Here is a 16,468-nt window from a genome sequence, read left to right as displayed (position 1 = left end):
AATAAAAAACAATGGAAGCAATTTAAGAAACATGCGCAGAATGAATAGTTTGTAAAACCGTTAGTGAACAATTAACATATTTCAATATGTTAATTGTTCACTAACGGTTTTACAAACTATTCATTCTGCGCAAGCAACAACTAAACATAAATAGATTTTAAAACAATTTATACAGCTAAGCTTTCTTAGCAATTACAATTTAAAGGGATAGTTCACCCAAAAATGAAAATGTTCTCATCATTTACTCAATTTTAGAAGAATATTTCAGCTCTATGGGTCCTCATAATGCAAGTGAATGGTTACCAAACTTTTGTAGCTCCACAAAGCACATAAAGGCAGCATAAAAGTAAACCATAAGACATCAGTGGTTAAATCCATATCTTCAGAAGTGATAGATAGGTATGAGTTAGAAACAGATCAATAATTAAGTCCTTTTTAACTATAAATTACCTTCCCTGCCCAGTAGGTGGTGATATGCATGAAGGATGTGAAAGTGAAAGCGGAGATGTCATAGTAAAAAAGGACTTAAATATTGATCTGTTTCTCACCCACACCTATCATGTCGCTTCTAAAGCGGTTAAAGGGCAGTGGTGGCTTGGCGGTTAAGGCTCTGGGTTCCTGACTAGATGGCCAGGGGTTAAAGCCCCAGCACCGCCATGATGCCACTGTTGGGCCCTTGAGCAAGGCCCTTGACCCCATCTGCTCCAGAGGTGCCGTTTCATGGCTGACCCTGCTTTCTGACCCCAACTTGGCTGGAATATGCGAAAACTAGGGGCAGTGGCGGCTCAGTGGTTAAGGCTCTGGGTTACTGATCAGAAAGTTAGGGGTTCCAAGCCCCAGCACTGCCAAGATGCCACTGTTGGGCCCTTGAGCAAGGCCCTTGGCACTATCTGCTCCAGGGGCGCCATATCATGGCTGACCCTGCATATGTGAAAAAAAGAATTTCACAGTATATGTGCAAAATGTATAATGTGTGATAAAAAAACTAAAAATTATTAAAAAAAAAAAATTATGCTTCCTTTATGTACTTTTGGAGGTTCAGAATATTGGTACCCATTCACTTGCATTGTGAGGACTGACAGAGCTGAAATATTATTCTAAGATTTTAGTTTGCGTTTAGCACAAGAAAGAAAGTCATATACATTTGGGATGACATGAAGGTGAGTAAATGATTTCGCCAGAAAGTTGCCATGCAGTTTTTAAGAGTCCACCCCCAAGTCTCTATGATATTTTGGTCTGTAGATGCGGCTCGGGTCCACCTTCAATTTAAGTCTGTGGGACATTTTTCACACAATTTATATCCGTGTATGTGTGTTTCGCACCTTCACTGCTGATTGATCCTGGACTTTTCCTTTTGCCTTCATCCCAGTAGCTCCTGATGGCCGTGATGAGCCGGTGTAAGAAACACACCATGTATTCCGGTGGACACAACACTGTGGGGTTCTGAACACACAAACATTATTACTTTCACATCATGTGTGCGGCAATATCATACCATCCAAAAACCCTCACTGATTACTGAAGAAATGACTGCAACAATCCAATAACTGGCCATGTTATCAGAAATGCCCATATTCATTCATTTGTTTCATACAACAGTTAATTCCGAGTGAGTTTAGAACTATTCTTGATAGCGAAGCAAAAACAGACAAAATAACTGGCCATGTTGTGTCTAAAACTTTAAGTACTCTATATTAACTTTTAAAAAGCAATATCACACTCACAACCGTGCTGTTATTATCGAATAACAGCTGAATCACAGCCATGATGATATTAAGTATAACAGGACTCTTGCTCATGTAATATTACTTAAATATTTAAAACTCAATGCCAAAATGAAATATTAGAGCACATCAGATTTCTCAACTAATCATATTTTTTTCTCATATCATGACACCAGCGTATTTTAATTCTTAATTAATTAAAACCTTTTTAATAAAAAAAAAAAAAGAATTAAATAGTAATTTAAATTAAATTAAACATAAGATGCCACCACATTTTTCCAGTCGTGAACATATATGAAAAGACTGATTTTACGTGAGCTGTTCGGCATGATCTTTGTCTTACCCCTCGGTTGCTGGCGTTCTCTTGAAGGAACTTGCGAAATTTGTTCAGGAAAATGTATCGGGATGCCTCTCCCTATGGACAGAGAAATCCCATTTGATCAAGCTAAAAACAAATGCCACAAACAGCAATAAAGAAGCACATTTAATGTCTCTTTATAGGGTATTAAACAATTAGTTCACCCAAAAAGGAAAATTCGGTCATCATCTACTCACACTCATGACATTCTAAAGCCATAGGACCTTTTTTCTCCCATAGAACATAAAAACAGAAATGTTGAAGAATGTCCATAGTGTTCTTTTCCGTGCAACAAAAGTGAATGGTGACCAGGCTATAAAGCTCTAAAATAACAAAAAAGCATCATAACTTTCATAAAAGTAGTCCATACGAGTCTTCTGAAGCCGTATGACATTTTATTGTTATTCACTGAAAATTCACTGCCATCCGCCGAAGCTCTGAAATCTCATTGGCACTTCTGCATATTCAAACTTGTTGCATCGTGATCGGTCACATGACTGCACTAACGTCAGACCTAGCATATTGCTTCTAAACGTTCGATGTTTGAATGGATGCGGAAGTGTACCACGGATATCAAGATTTTTAAGGGAATAATAACGTACATTTTAGTCTGTTCCTCACACAAAGTTATCAAATGGCTTTAGAAGACTTGGAGTATAGTGTACGAGTCGTCTTGACTACTTTTAAGACACTTTTATGGTTGTTTTGGAACTCGTTTTGGAACTCGACAGCCCAGATCGCAATTCACTGTCATTATATGAAAAAAAAGAGCGGCCAGAACATACTTCAACCTTTCTCCTTTTGTGTTCCACAGAAAAAATCAAACTCAAACAGGTTTGGAATGACATGATGGTAAGTAAATGATGGCATTGAGTGGATGGACTTTCCACTTTTGGGCGAACAAGCCCTCTAAGATTTAGGATATAAAACTGAATATATACATTTAAAATAGGCATCTTTGAAAATAGGGAGATGAAACACATTAGAGAAGTTCAGCTGTGAGGAAAACACAGATCAACGTACCGTCCCTTTGTCTTTGTTGTTTAGCATCAGCCTGAGGATCTGAACCTGTAACTCCTCCACAACTAAACAGACAAATACTGAGTGTCACGATGCTAGACAGGGTTGCAGATTTGATGTTGTGTGTGTGTGTGTGTGTGTGTGTGTGTGTGTGTATAATATACCCTCAATCCTCTTTTTGAGCCTGTGACAGCCACGCTCGTACGCTCGACGTCTCAGCCTCTCATCTGCCGTCTCCTCGCGAGTGTCTCTCTCGTCTTTGCCCTGAACACACATTGGGTGAGAAAGCCAAGAATTATTTGTCACTTTGTCGCTTATATGAGGGGTCAGTTCAAACATAGTTCACTGTTTGTTTGACGAGAAACTTTCTGGTAAAACTTTCTGTGAAGCCCATACCTAAAAGTTATTTATAAAGCTTAATAATACAGATTGCAATCATATTATAATTATATCTTGTCATAAATAATTGTAACTAAACGGAGAGTTCTGACTCTAAATTCTGATTGAATGAGCCACATTTGAAGGTGTCAAATGCTAATAAACGTGAACCATGCACACTATTAATGTGGCAAATTGCCTACATATGCAGCAAATTTTCAACAAAAATGTAAATTCTCTCATCATTACTCACCCTCATGCCACTTTGGTCTGTTCTCACCCAAAACCACTTGGATTAAACCACTGGAGTCTTACGGATTACTTTTATGATGCCTTTGGAGCTTTTTGGAGCTTTTTGGGGCAGTGGTGGCTCAGCTGTTAAGGCTCTGGGTTACTGACCAGAAGGTCTGGGGTTCAAGCCCCAGCACTGCCAAGATGCCACTCTTGGCCCAATCTGCTTGAGGGGTGCCGTATCATGGCTGACCCTACGCTCTGACCCCAGCTTAGCTGGGATATGCGAAAAAAAATAATTTCACTGTATATGTGCAAAATGTATAATGTGTGACAAAAATAAAGGCTTCTTCAAAGTTTTGGTCACCATTCACTAGCATTGTATGGACCTACAGAGCTGAAATGTTCTTCAAAAAAATCTTCATTTGTGTTCAGCAGAAGAAAGAAAGTCATACACATCTGGGATGGCATGAAGGTGAGTAAATGATGACAGAATTGTCATTTTTTGGCAAAGTATTCCTTTAACCAAGATATATAAATGCTGTTAAAAAATATTGCTAGATGACATTTTGAAATGTATCTAAAATTCCTGTTGAAATTCATTTAAAATTACACAATTAAACTCCTCAATCTGCTCTTTTAATGCTGATGATTTATCATAACTGCACTGACAAACCTTGATTTGAGTCATATATCTGAAAATAAACATTAATTAGATATACTTTCTTCTACTGTGATTAAGCAACAAGCGTTGCACTAAATCAGTCAGTTTCCGGACATCCCTGACCTCTTTGTCAATACGTGTTGGCCACCATGTGGTTGGTATGAGCTCCTCTAGCCCGGCTTCCTTCACCCTCAGAGGAGTCTTGATGTAGAAGAAGACCACAGACCGCAGCACGTCAAATGTGACACTGTTAAGGACTAAAAATACAGAAAAACTCTACAAATCCACTGCATTCATTCCTTATCTATTCTATCTATCTATCTTAAGTGGTCCAAAACAGCATTTGGACACTACAAACATAAATATGGATGAAGTAATTGCATTAGATAACAAAATATCAAATAAAGTGGCATTTATTTTAAAGAAAGATAGCACAAGTACACTTGTCAGTTAAGACAAATTGTATTTTGATACTATCTGTTTATCAAACATGAGTGGAATATATCCATAGTTAATGTTATGAAGGACACCTGTGTGAGCTTCCCTTACAAAAATCGAGAGTTCATGACAAATTTGCCGCAAACTTGCTGCAAATTCGCCACTGGTAATTTTCACATGCAAATTAGCTTTGCGGCAAACTTGCAGCAAATTGTCCATTGTTGCCAAAGGTTTTCTGGAGTTTCGCCACTACCGGTGAAGAGCTGCAAACTTCTGGCAAACATTTGTTGCGAATCACAAGCTCATTTGCATGTGAAATTAACTTGCGCCAATTTTGCAGTAAATTTGTGGCAAGTTTGCGGCTGGTTTCGATTTTTTGTAAGGATTGAAAGAAACTCCATACACCCACTAAAATTCACCTTGAAAACAGTTGCTAAAAAGTGGCTCAGAAAAGAGAGGTTTTTAATGAAAGAAGCTTTAGCAAAATTTTTGTCTGCGCTTACAATAAAACAGAAACTTGCAACAAACTTGCCGCAAATTTACTGCTCGTTATTTTCACATGCAAATTAGCTTTTGATTCGCCGCAAATGTTTGCCAGAAGTTTGCAGCTCTTCACCGGTAGTATTGAACCTCCAGCAAACCTTTGGCAACAATGGACAATTTGCATGTGAAAATTATAAGTGCCGAATTTGCGGCAAGTTTGCCGAACTCTCGATTTTCGTTAGGGAGTCCATTCGTCCATCCATCCATCTGTCATATCATGAAACACTGCTACAGTTTTAACATCATAAAAAAAAAAAGAGGATATAGAACGTTGCTCAGCAGGTATTTCCTGGACTTCTCATGACGCAGGATTGCTGTGGTCAAACGGAGGTAATGAATCTAGGAGACGCAGAGAGAAAAAAAATGTCAGAATAAAAAAATAACGTCAAAAATTTTCAGTTTCACCACAAAAGCTTTGTATGTTTGTTTTGTGCAATGTTAGTCTCGTCAACAAAATCACTGATGTAAATGTTCTTTGACAAAGGGTTTTTGGATTTTGCCAACGATAACGAAGACGAGATGAAAAAGATGCATCATGACGATAACCAAACATTCTTAAATAGAACATACTGTTGACAAAAATATGATGACAAACAAATACTGCAAGTTATTAACCATGCAATAACAATGTTTTTTCCTTTATTTATTTTTAAAGAAAGACAAATCTAGCCAGATTTGATTCAAATAATCCAGTTATAGTATGCTGAGGATTAAAAGACATGTTCAGGATTAAAAGACTGAACACTTGTACAATTAACTTTACTAACGTGTTAATATCCTCACTCAAACGCATCTATTTGTGTAATATTAATCCCTATATCCACAACATAAATGTAATATTACAATTTACATCAGCACAGACAATGAAGCGAATGTGAAACAGGTGAAATTTATACTGAGTAACTCACAAGTCAATGCGCTATTTGCGTTGTGAATACGCCATTTCAGTAAATAACAAGCTACATGTAATGAAATCTAAAACGAAAACGTAAATAAAATGCTCTCTAGAATTAGAATGTCCCTCCCATTTTTGACTTGCAATAACAAATAGCAAACCTTGGTTCAATGCTGTGGCACAAACTAAAGGCCATTGCTTCAGTAGGAAATATGTCAACTCAGGAAGGAAAACCGAGCTTGTCATTGCCATTTCATGGGGCCTTTAAAATGTATGTTCAATTTTGTAGTGCATCAGACTGTTGAAGTGAAAAGCTCTGGCTGATGCTGAATTTATCTGGATTTCTGTTTAAAGTTAACATAAATGTTGGATGTTGCTTTTTTTGTTATAAACTATTTATTCGTGCACCATTTACTTTATTTTTTTAATGGCTTGCCCTCTTCATTTTTTATCAAAAACAATAACTTGCAACTTGAAACGAATTCTCTTCTCCGCTGACGTATGTACTGGCCGAGGGCTAAGCTATAAGTCTGACCAATAGCCAGACATCTTTCATCCCCTCCCATCCAGCCTCCGTCATTCACATGAAACGATCGCAGCAATTAGCAAACAACATGGCGAGAAAGTGTATTTTATGTTGCTCCCCTCCCCAAACCCTCTTCCCTGTCCCCAAACTACCCTGGTTGCGTGCCAATCTGCTTGAATTTTTACACTTCGAAGAAGCAGGAATATCGGCGAATTTGCGTTTGTGTTGCGAGGACAAGTGGCTGGAGTTTATTTATACTTTTTTGTGCAGCTGGAGATTTCTTGGATGTACTGTTCGAGAGCGTGTTCTTTATTCAGTATGTTTGGTGTATTGTGATTCAAAAATGGATATATTGTTTTTTACTGGCTTGTTTCTCATTCATCTGTATTGACACAACGGCTCCCGCCTCATTGTAAACAAAGACCGCGATGTGCTGTGTGCGTTTGTGGGCTGGTTATGTAGTAATGATGATAGTTTGATCATTCGCTTCTCAAAACTTTAGAAAAGCTGGCCGGTATTGAAATCGCTTTCTCAAGTAAGCGACATGAGCAGAATGGTGGAAATGTGAGTGAGTGAGTGTGGCTGTATACTAAAGCCTATTTGGCTATTTTTAAAAATGGGACGAGTCGTTCGACGTGTCCTGCCCCCGATTCCTGTTTCAGTAGGAAATACGTCAAAACGGCAAATTGAACAGTGCTCGTCAAGGCTCTTCAGTGCGACTTTAACACGTTAGCGTCCAGCAGAGGGCACTAGGTTTCTTGTGTTTTTTTATTTGGAAGTCCTGCCCTTTTTCCTGTTTCCCATGATGATTGTCTCCTTGACCTTGCATTTGCGCTCTTCCAACTCCCCTGGTGTGCCAGATCCACTGTGGTATCCTGATCTGACCTCCTGACCTCCTCGGTCCCCAGGTCCATTACCTATACCTGGGTCTCCACCGGCGCCCCCGTGGTCTCCTGAACGTCCACCGGATCCCCCGTGCTCTCACGGTCGTCCGCCGGATCCCCCGTGGTCTCACTGTCATCCGACGGATCCGTGTGGTCTCCTGGTCATCCAAGAGTGAGGCCCCTGGTCTCCTGCTCACCCAATGGCGGCTCCCTGGTCTCCTGGTCGCCTGACGTCGCCGCCCCAGTCTCCTGGTCATCCAAGGTCACCTCCCTGGTCTCCTAGTCACATGATGGTTCCCCCATGGTCTCCAGCTCGCTCGACAGCACAGCTGGCTCCCCCATGGTCTCCACGAATATTGTTTATGTCTTGTGGCTATACTTTTGAAACAGTTAGTATTTTAACGTTAATGGATTGGCGCCATTCACTTCCAATGTAATTACTCACTATAACCCAGATTTTTGCCTTTTTAAAAAAAAAAAAAAAAAGAGAGAGACCAGTTGAAATTAATTTTTTTGGTAATCAACACTATGCCACAAATGCAGTCCACTGAGCTTATTTTATATTGAACCCAGAATATTCCTTGAAGCAACGTATGAAGAATGGGAACCAGGTCTATTTACATTGCTATGCTAATTTACAAATTTCTCATTTTGCTAATTAATCAAAGGCAAAATGCTGATAGTTCATGGATCAACACTCGTGGGGATTGAACCTACAACCTTTTGGTTAATAGCCAAGGTCACTGCACAACCACTATGCCACACAACTCAGATATAGGTGACTGACTGCACACACATGTAGTTACAATATGTACAGCAGTAGTAATGAACGGCAAAAGAGTTTGTCACCTGAAAGCCCAGGTCAGGGATGATGGGAGAGAAACGATACGCTCTCAGCAGTGACATCATCAGCTGCTTCAAACACTCATTAACCTCGTAGTCCTGCATGAAAAGAGAAATCACAAAACATCTCCTTTTGTGTTCCACAGAAGAAAGAAAGTCATACAGATTTGAAACCACATGAGGGTGAGTAAATGATGACAGAATTTTCATTTTTGGGTGAACTATCCCTTTAAATTGAGGCTTTTTTCTCTTTACCTCCATGAGAAGCCAGAAAAGGTCCAACAGTTGTTGTATAAGTGGATGTTCGTCCACCGATCCGCCCCCCTCCAGAATACCCAACAGGAAGTTCATCAGCACATCTTCCACCAAGTAGACTTTACACTGTCAAATACACACATTTCTAATAAATGAAGTGTGATGACAATGACAGTGATTTTAAGGAAATAATGGACCCATCTTAATAAAAGACACTAATTTCTGTGAAAAGAGCAATGCTAAGCAATGTGTTTACCATTAGAGGTGCAAAGTGGTTAAATATATGTGCGAGGGTGACCAGGACTGTTGGATCACCCTGAATCTGCCAAGACGAGCTGTCTGTCTCGATTAGCTTTTCCTCCTAACAAAAAAAAATCTTTTAATGAAGTTTTCAAATCAATGACAGGTCAAACAAAAGTATGTCTTCTATTCCAGAGCAAGTCCTCAGCAGGTACCTGTGTGTCAATAGAGATGGACAGAACAGTCTTGAGGTATCCCAGGAGCTTGTTGGCTTTGGTGAGGTCAGCGGTAGGAGGGCTTTGCAGAGGAAGGTAGCCTTCCACAGGGTACGTGAGCAACAGAGATGTTAAGGGTTTTATGTTGTTGTTGTTTTTGCTTTAAGTCATACTAGAACATTTTAAATGATGATTAATATAACTATAACTATATAATGCTATATCTAAGATAATTAAAAAATGATAAATATGTACATACAGTATAAATGTATCATATGTATAATATGTATTAAAGTAAATTATTAATTATTAGTATATTTACTTCATTCATTCTGAAATTTCATAAATATTTAAATTATATTTGCTATATATTTATATATAGTGATAAATATAAATAGGTAATGCCATATTTTAGAAAAATATACTACACTTATTAAAAACTTATTAAAATATATTAATATATCACATGTATAATATGTATCACAGTAAATGTATATTTACTTCATTAATTCATTCTGAAATCATATCAATTATCATAAATATATAAATTATATTTATATATTTATTAAATGCTTTAGAAAAATATAAACACTTTTATTCAAAACATATTAAAAATATAAATATCAAATGTACAATATATTACAGTAAATGTACTTTATTCATTAATACATTCTGCAACTGCATACATTTATTTATCATAAATATTAAAATTGATTAACTGAAATGAAGTTTTAAGTGCATATTTGTTACATATTTATATATGGTGATAAATATAAATATTTAATTCTATATTTTAGATAAATATACTACACTTGTATTCAAAAGTTATTAAAATATATTAATATATTACACTAAATGTAAATTTAATTTATTCTGAAATCGTATTAATTAATTATAAATATCTAAAATGATAAAAGAATTGAAGTTTTAAGTGCATATTTGTTACATATTTATATATGGTGATAAATATAAATATTAAATACAATATTTGAGATAAATATACTACACTTTTATTCAAAGTTAAAATACATAAATATATCAAATGTTTAATATATAACAGTAAATGTATATTTACTTCATACTGAAATCTTATAAATTCATATATTATAAACATTTGTAATGATGAATGAATTTAAATTAAGTGCATTTTTATATATGACATTATATACATACCTATATAATACATTTATATTATATACATAATAAATTTACATATTCTATCAATATAATTCAATTATATAGTGTATGTGATATCTTATACGCAACTTACATTCAATTAAATATTTAATTCCTTCCTGAAGACCAACACAAGCATTCCTGTAGTTCCCACCAAATGCATAAATATGACTTACAATTAATCTCTATAAAAAATAAGGATATCTGAGAGGACGGCTGCCGAAGTTGAATGCTACAGACTCTTTAAACGAGAGACTGATCGCAGGAAAATATGCGACGCCCAGCCCCGCCTTAATATTACTGAATGCGATCCCAAGGGACTGTCCATTTCTAAAAAGTAAAAAAAAAAAACAAAAAAAAAAACATATTATTACATTGATCACTTCATTATTGTGTACAATTGGTTGCCATGTTACACAAAACTGTTCATTGTATACTGAATTTGAATATAATTTGTGATGCTTTCAATACATGTAGACATCCAATAAAACACTTACAGACAAAACGTAATTGTTCCTTCATCCAAATCTATCAAACAGCTGACGATATCTCCAGCAGCCCAAGACTACATTGAAACCAAGGAAAGAAGACATGGTTACGTTCCTACACTTTCCAAACACCCTTTGAAAAAACTGGCCAGGTCACCCAAATTCACAGGGACAAATTGAGCGTGACCCCTGAACCAAATCTGCCAAGTACTGCGTTTTCACCTTGCCGTAGTTGGTGGTTGTCACATTCCATTTGCGAACTCTGTTTCCATCGTAAGCGTACGAGTCTGGCGTGTCGCCAACCCCTTCCTGAGGACAAAAATACGTTTGCATGAAACGGTTATCAGAGGACCAAAACTTATCATATAATAGTTTGCAGTTAATCTAGAGGACACTTTTAGAACCAATTTCACAGCTGGATCAAGTCTAACTCTCCACTTAAAAAAAGGATTTTGAGAGCTGAGGGAACAATTACAATGTAATCAAGTTTTGTGATGTTATTTCAGTTTTAAACACAGATGGGACCTTGTACCTCTTGGTTGAACCTGCAGTTCAATGTGCACCATCCGATTTGCATCAGGCCTTGAGATGAGATAAGGACTTCATACACCCATTTCCCTAAAACCAATTAAACATAATCATATCAATAAAAAGTACTCTTTCAACTCATCATTCACACTCAGTGTCCAATTTTGCATTGTTCTAAAATAATAACATTTTTGTGGTACATGTCCAAAAGCTATTTTAGATACATTTTGACAATTTTAGAATTCCATTTGTATCCTTCAAAATAAATGGTACTTTTTAGTGAAATATTACCTTTGTAGACACATGTGGTGGCTCTGATGGAGCTGAAGTTGCTGTGGCCTATAACCTTCATTCCAACGAGGAAAGCAGAACAATACTGAATAACGGTACATATTACAACAAACAACTCATTGAGAAGTTTGTCTTAATTTGTGGATGGACTGGTCTAATCAACCGTCTATTATGGTTTTCATCCTTTCTTCTACTGAAGTAGAGTAATTGTTTAAAGAAAAAAAGGATATTAAATCAGTTCAATATCAGACAATTTCTCACCCCCAGCAGATCATCGTCAACAAATAACAGGCCTTCAAACCCACTGCTGTGATCCAGGACAACAGTCGAAGGTCCAAGACAACCTTCTACCTGGTCTGTGTACAAACACAAATAGAAATTTATGAAGACATGGTTAAAACCATCATTACAATCTTAGCTCTTCAAGAGGTTTCAAAGGGCAATATGTGGCCAAAATTTAGACAGCCTTGTTAAATTGTGCAATTGCCAACACATGTACAATTAATTGTTCTCTCTATGATAAATACAGTGGCAAGAAAAAGTATGTGAACACTTTAAAATTAGATGGTTTTCTGCAGTAATTGGTCATAAAATGTGATCTCATCTAAGTCACAAGTATGGACAAACACAATGCGTTTAAGCTAACATCACACAAACAACTATAATCGTTCATGTCTTTATTGAACACACCCCATCAAACATTCACAGTGCTGTGGAAAAACTAAGTGAACCCTTGAATTTAATAAAAGGCCGATCCTCCTTTGGCAGCAATAACCTCAACCAAGCGTTTCCGGTAGCTGCGAATTAGACCTGCACAACATTCAGAAGGAATTTTAAACCATTTTTCCTTACAGAGTTGCTTCAGCTCAGCCATATTCTTAGGATGTCTGGTGTGAACAGCTCTCTTGAGGTCATTCCACAGCATCTCTATTGGGTTAAGGTCTGGGCTCTGACTGAGTCACTCCAAAAGATGGATTTTCTTTTTTGAAGCCATTCTGTAGTGGATTTACTTCGATGTTTAGGGTCATTGTCCATCTGCATCACCCATCTTCTACTGAGCTGGCACACAACCACCCTGACATTATTCTGTAGGATATCTTGATAAACTTGGGAATTAATTTTTCCCTCGATGATGGCAAGCGGTCCAGGCCAAGAAGCAGCAAAGCAGCCCCAAATCATGATGCTCTCTCTACCATTCTTCACTGTTGGGATGATGTTTTCATGTTGGTATGCAGTGACCTTTTTATGCCATACATAGTGCTGTGTGTTCTTGCCAAGCAATTCAACCTTAGTTACATCAGTCCACAAAACATTTTCACAGGAATGTTGTGGAGTGTCAAGGTGGTCTTTGGCAAACTTCAGGCATGCAGGTATAGCTGTTTAATGTTTTCCGTACAGTAAATTCATGAACAGAGATGTTAACCAGTTCCAATGATTCCTTCAAGTCTTTAGCTGTCACTCTAGGGTTTTTGGTTACCTCATTGAGCATTCTGCTGTGTGCCCTTTCAGTCATCTTGGCTGGACAGCCACTTTCTAAGGAGAGTAGCCACAGTACTAAATCATCTCCATTTATAGACAATTTGTCTAACTGTGGACAGATGCATATCTAAGCTCTTCAAGATAACTTTGTAACCCTTTCCAGCTTCATGCAAAGCAACAATTCTTGATCATAGGTCTTCTGTGATCTCTTTTTTGTGATGCATGGTCCACGTCAGCAGATGCTTCTTGTGAATAGCAAACTCAAACTGTCTGAGTACATTTTATGAGTCAAAGTAGCTCTAACCCACATCTCCAATCTTGTTTCATTAATTGGATGCCAGGTTTGCCAACTCTTGACTCGAATTAGCTTTTGTTGATGTCATTATTCTAGGGATTCACATACTTTTTCCAACCTACACTGTCAAATTTGGAATGATGTATTCAATAAGTACATGAAAAATACATGAGTTTGTGTTTTATTAGTTAAACAGATTGTGCTTGTTCATTATTGTAACAAATTAAGATCAAACCATATTTTAAGACAAATGTATACATAAATGCAGGTAATTCCAAAGGGTTCACATACCTTTTCTTGCCACTGTAAATGATATTTCATATATTTTTGGATAATATGAAAGGCTTATTTGGATTACAACCCATTGAAAAACCCTGAGAGTTTTATTAAATATTCATTGACTACTAGACTGCTGTAAAGTCTTATCAAAATACTATTATGCATATGTTATGATGATGTCTGACCTCTTCCATCTTCTGTGAGATTATCTTCAGCCAGCAGCTTCTCCAGATGGGCTCCAAGATCCTGAAATGTCAACGTTTTTCTACAGGGAAGAGCCATGACATGAGACAGGTTAATTTTATCCAATCAAAATGCAAAACTCCCTCCCCAGTCCACCTAGACCATTAACTAATAAATATCCAGGAACTTGTTTCGCCAGTAGTTTTCACATGCATAAAGGTTGTCATTTACATATACGGTGCAGTAGCAAAATCAGCCTTTTTGGTACAAGAAATATTGTCTAACTTTACGAATGGAAAAAGTATGCTATCAAAGTGTAGAACATGACTCCTTTAATAATGTAGCGAGAATCATCCTGGCACTAATTGAAATGAACTGGGCCTCACACAAGACACCAAAATATGTGGTGATTTTTGATCACACTTCACTTGTGTATGTGTGTGTGATTATTAATATCAGACAGCCCCTCCCTCCATCCTCGGGGCACCAGCTAAGGAGTTTCACCGTAACAGTAAAAGATTTATATAAATTGGAGGGAGTTGGTCATCTGATTAATCTGAAGGATTTGTAAAATTCAGCCTAACCTTTAGAGCTCTTCTGTATTACCAAGACAAGGAACACACAAATCCGTAGCTTTGGCTCTGACAGCGTACTGCCCAGTAACGGTTTTCCAAACGGGCGCCTTCCAGTGGCTCAAAAAGGGCATTACTGTTTTTCTCAGTCGATTTTATACATTTCTCCAAACTATAATCAGTGCTCTCAAAATAATTCACATAGCCGTAGAAACAAACACTCAAATTTGCAGAACAATTACATTTCACTGCATAATGAAGCAATGTATTCTTTTCTGATAATGCATTTATTAAACACAAATACTAATATCAAAACAATAGATGTGTTCTCTATTAAATTCATAACATGTTCAGTTATAGACACACAACTCTACTACTGAATTAACATGAGAGTGGAGTGTTGAGATCTTTTGAAAATTTGGTTCAACGTTTTGGGATTCCCAGATCTCAGTTCTATAGGTATTTACAGCTGCGCCACTTGCTCTGTACTGTTTTGGGGAGTAGCATACACCCCCCTAATGCGGTAGATACTCTGGGAGAGGTGATTACTGCTTTTGGAAAAGGTTATGAGGCATCAGTGTATTACTCCCTGCTAATTCAGAGTCTGGGGGACGGAGCTTCAGCTTCTATTAACAGATTATGGGAGAAAGATTTAAATTTGGTACTGAAGGATGGAGTGTGGGCTAGCATTCTAAAAAAACATCAAGTCTGCATCTAGAGATGCAAGGGTGTGCCTTTTGCAATTCAAGATTTTACATAGATTCTATTGGACCCCCTCTAGATTGTATAGGCTTGGTCTTAAAGACACACCCACCTGCTGGTGATGCCAATCAGAAGATGGAGACACAACCCATGTTTTGTTTTGTTTTTTTGGGGGGGTGGGTGTTAAGATCCAAGAATTTTGGTTGAAGGTTCAGAGTTTTATGTGTGACGTTTTGGGCACTCAAATTTTACTTTACCCCAGACTCTGTATTTTGGGTGATGGGGCGGTCATAAATTTGGGGGATAAACACATAAAAAATTGGGTTCTGACCAGTATCATGATTGGCAGGCGAAATATTTTAAGGGGATGGAAGTTGGCTGGAGCGCCCTCATTTCCAGAGTGGTGTGCGGAGATGGGGAGGGTGGCAGCTTTCGAGGAGGTGGCAAGTAGAAGGCTGAGGTTTTGGGACTTGTTTGATAGGAAATGGGGTAATTATTTAGCGTTTTTGGGGGACTCTCAGGGAGGGCCTGTGGAGAGAGAAGTTTAGTTTATGTATGTTTATTATATTATTTTTTTTGTGTGTGTGTGTGTGTGTGTGGGTGGGTGGGTGTGTGTATTATTATATGTGACCACAGGAGTGTTCGTTGGGGGTCAGGGTGGGGTTGGTGATTGGGGAGGTATATTAGTTTGGGTTAAATGTTAAATCGATGTAAATGTGTTTTTCTTTGTTGTGTATCTATGAATCAATAAAAAAAAAATGTATTGGAAACACAAGGAACACACAGTTTTAATAAAAATAGTTTAATTTTCAAAAAGATAAACAAGATTAACAAAACTACAAAATGGTACTTATATGCTAAACGATAACACAGTAAATTAATAGGTAAATAAAATTCATAGGATGGAAAGATGTACCTGTAAGTGGTTGAATTGGATGTAGCAATGGCAAAGTATGACTATTACCTTATGAAAGATAAATTGCTGTTTCTCTGTTAATTAATAAAGGTGAAAACCTTAATCCTAACTAAACAAATAACTCATAGATTACTTGCAAGACATCTGATACACAGGTTATGTAATCTAAAGAACATTAGAAAATCATAAACTGAGAGTATACACTAATGCCAAGGTCTCTGGAAAGAGGTTTGTAGTGATATTTACGTTCTCCTTGATCGATTAATGAGTTTGGTGATAGAGACATCTTCCACTGGGGGGACATGTTACAGTGGGGAAGGAGCTGGATTTGATTTCAACAGCTTT

At 37.3% G+C, this 16,468-nt stretch overlaps 1 protein-coding gene across 1 annotated transcript in view; it reads right to left on the bottom strand.

Moving 5' to 3' along the window:
- LOC127438460 (E3 ubiquitin-protein ligase RNF123-like) overlaps positions 1–16,468 on the bottom strand; it is a 202,867-nt gene that overhangs the window by 177,103 nt on the left and 9,296 nt on the right. Inside the window, exons 4-20 of the mRNA XM_051694070.1 lie at positions 13,936–14,015; positions 11,959–12,053; positions 11,698–11,752; positions 11,411–11,496; positions 11,101–11,187; positions 10,888–10,955; positions 10,595–10,720; positions 9,215–9,329; positions 9,016–9,120; positions 8,760–8,885; positions 8,511–8,603; positions 5,622–5,695; positions 4,499–4,616; positions 3,267–3,366; positions 3,106–3,167; positions 2,068–2,139; positions 1,323–1,443 (exon numbers count right to left, since the gene is read on the bottom strand). Of these exons, the coding sequence (XP_051550030.1) occupies positions 1,323–1,443; positions 2,068–2,139; positions 3,106–3,167; positions 3,267–3,366; positions 4,499–4,616; positions 5,622–5,695; positions 8,511–8,603; positions 8,760–8,885; positions 9,016–9,120; positions 9,215–9,329; positions 10,595–10,720; positions 10,888–10,955; positions 11,101–11,187; positions 11,411–11,496; positions 11,698–11,752; positions 11,959–12,053; positions 13,936–14,015 (1,583 nt within the window). The remainder of the gene's footprint in view (positions 1–1,322; positions 1,444–2,067; positions 2,140–3,105; positions 3,168–3,266; positions 3,367–4,498; positions 4,617–5,621; positions 5,696–8,510; positions 8,604–8,759; positions 8,886–9,015; positions 9,121–9,214; positions 9,330–10,594; positions 10,721–10,887; positions 10,956–11,100; positions 11,188–11,410; positions 11,497–11,697; positions 11,753–11,958; positions 12,054–13,935; positions 14,016–16,468) is intronic.

This window comes from Myxocyprinus asiaticus, chromosome 49 (genome assembly GCF_019703515.2).
Source record: "Myxocyprinus asiaticus isolate MX2 ecotype Aquarium Trade chromosome 49, UBuf_Myxa_2, whole genome shotgun sequence".
Taxonomy (NCBI): Eukaryota; Metazoa; Chordata; class Actinopteri; order Cypriniformes; family Catostomidae; genus Myxocyprinus; species Myxocyprinus asiaticus.
This window is presented reverse-complemented; position numbering and strand designations above follow the sequence as displayed.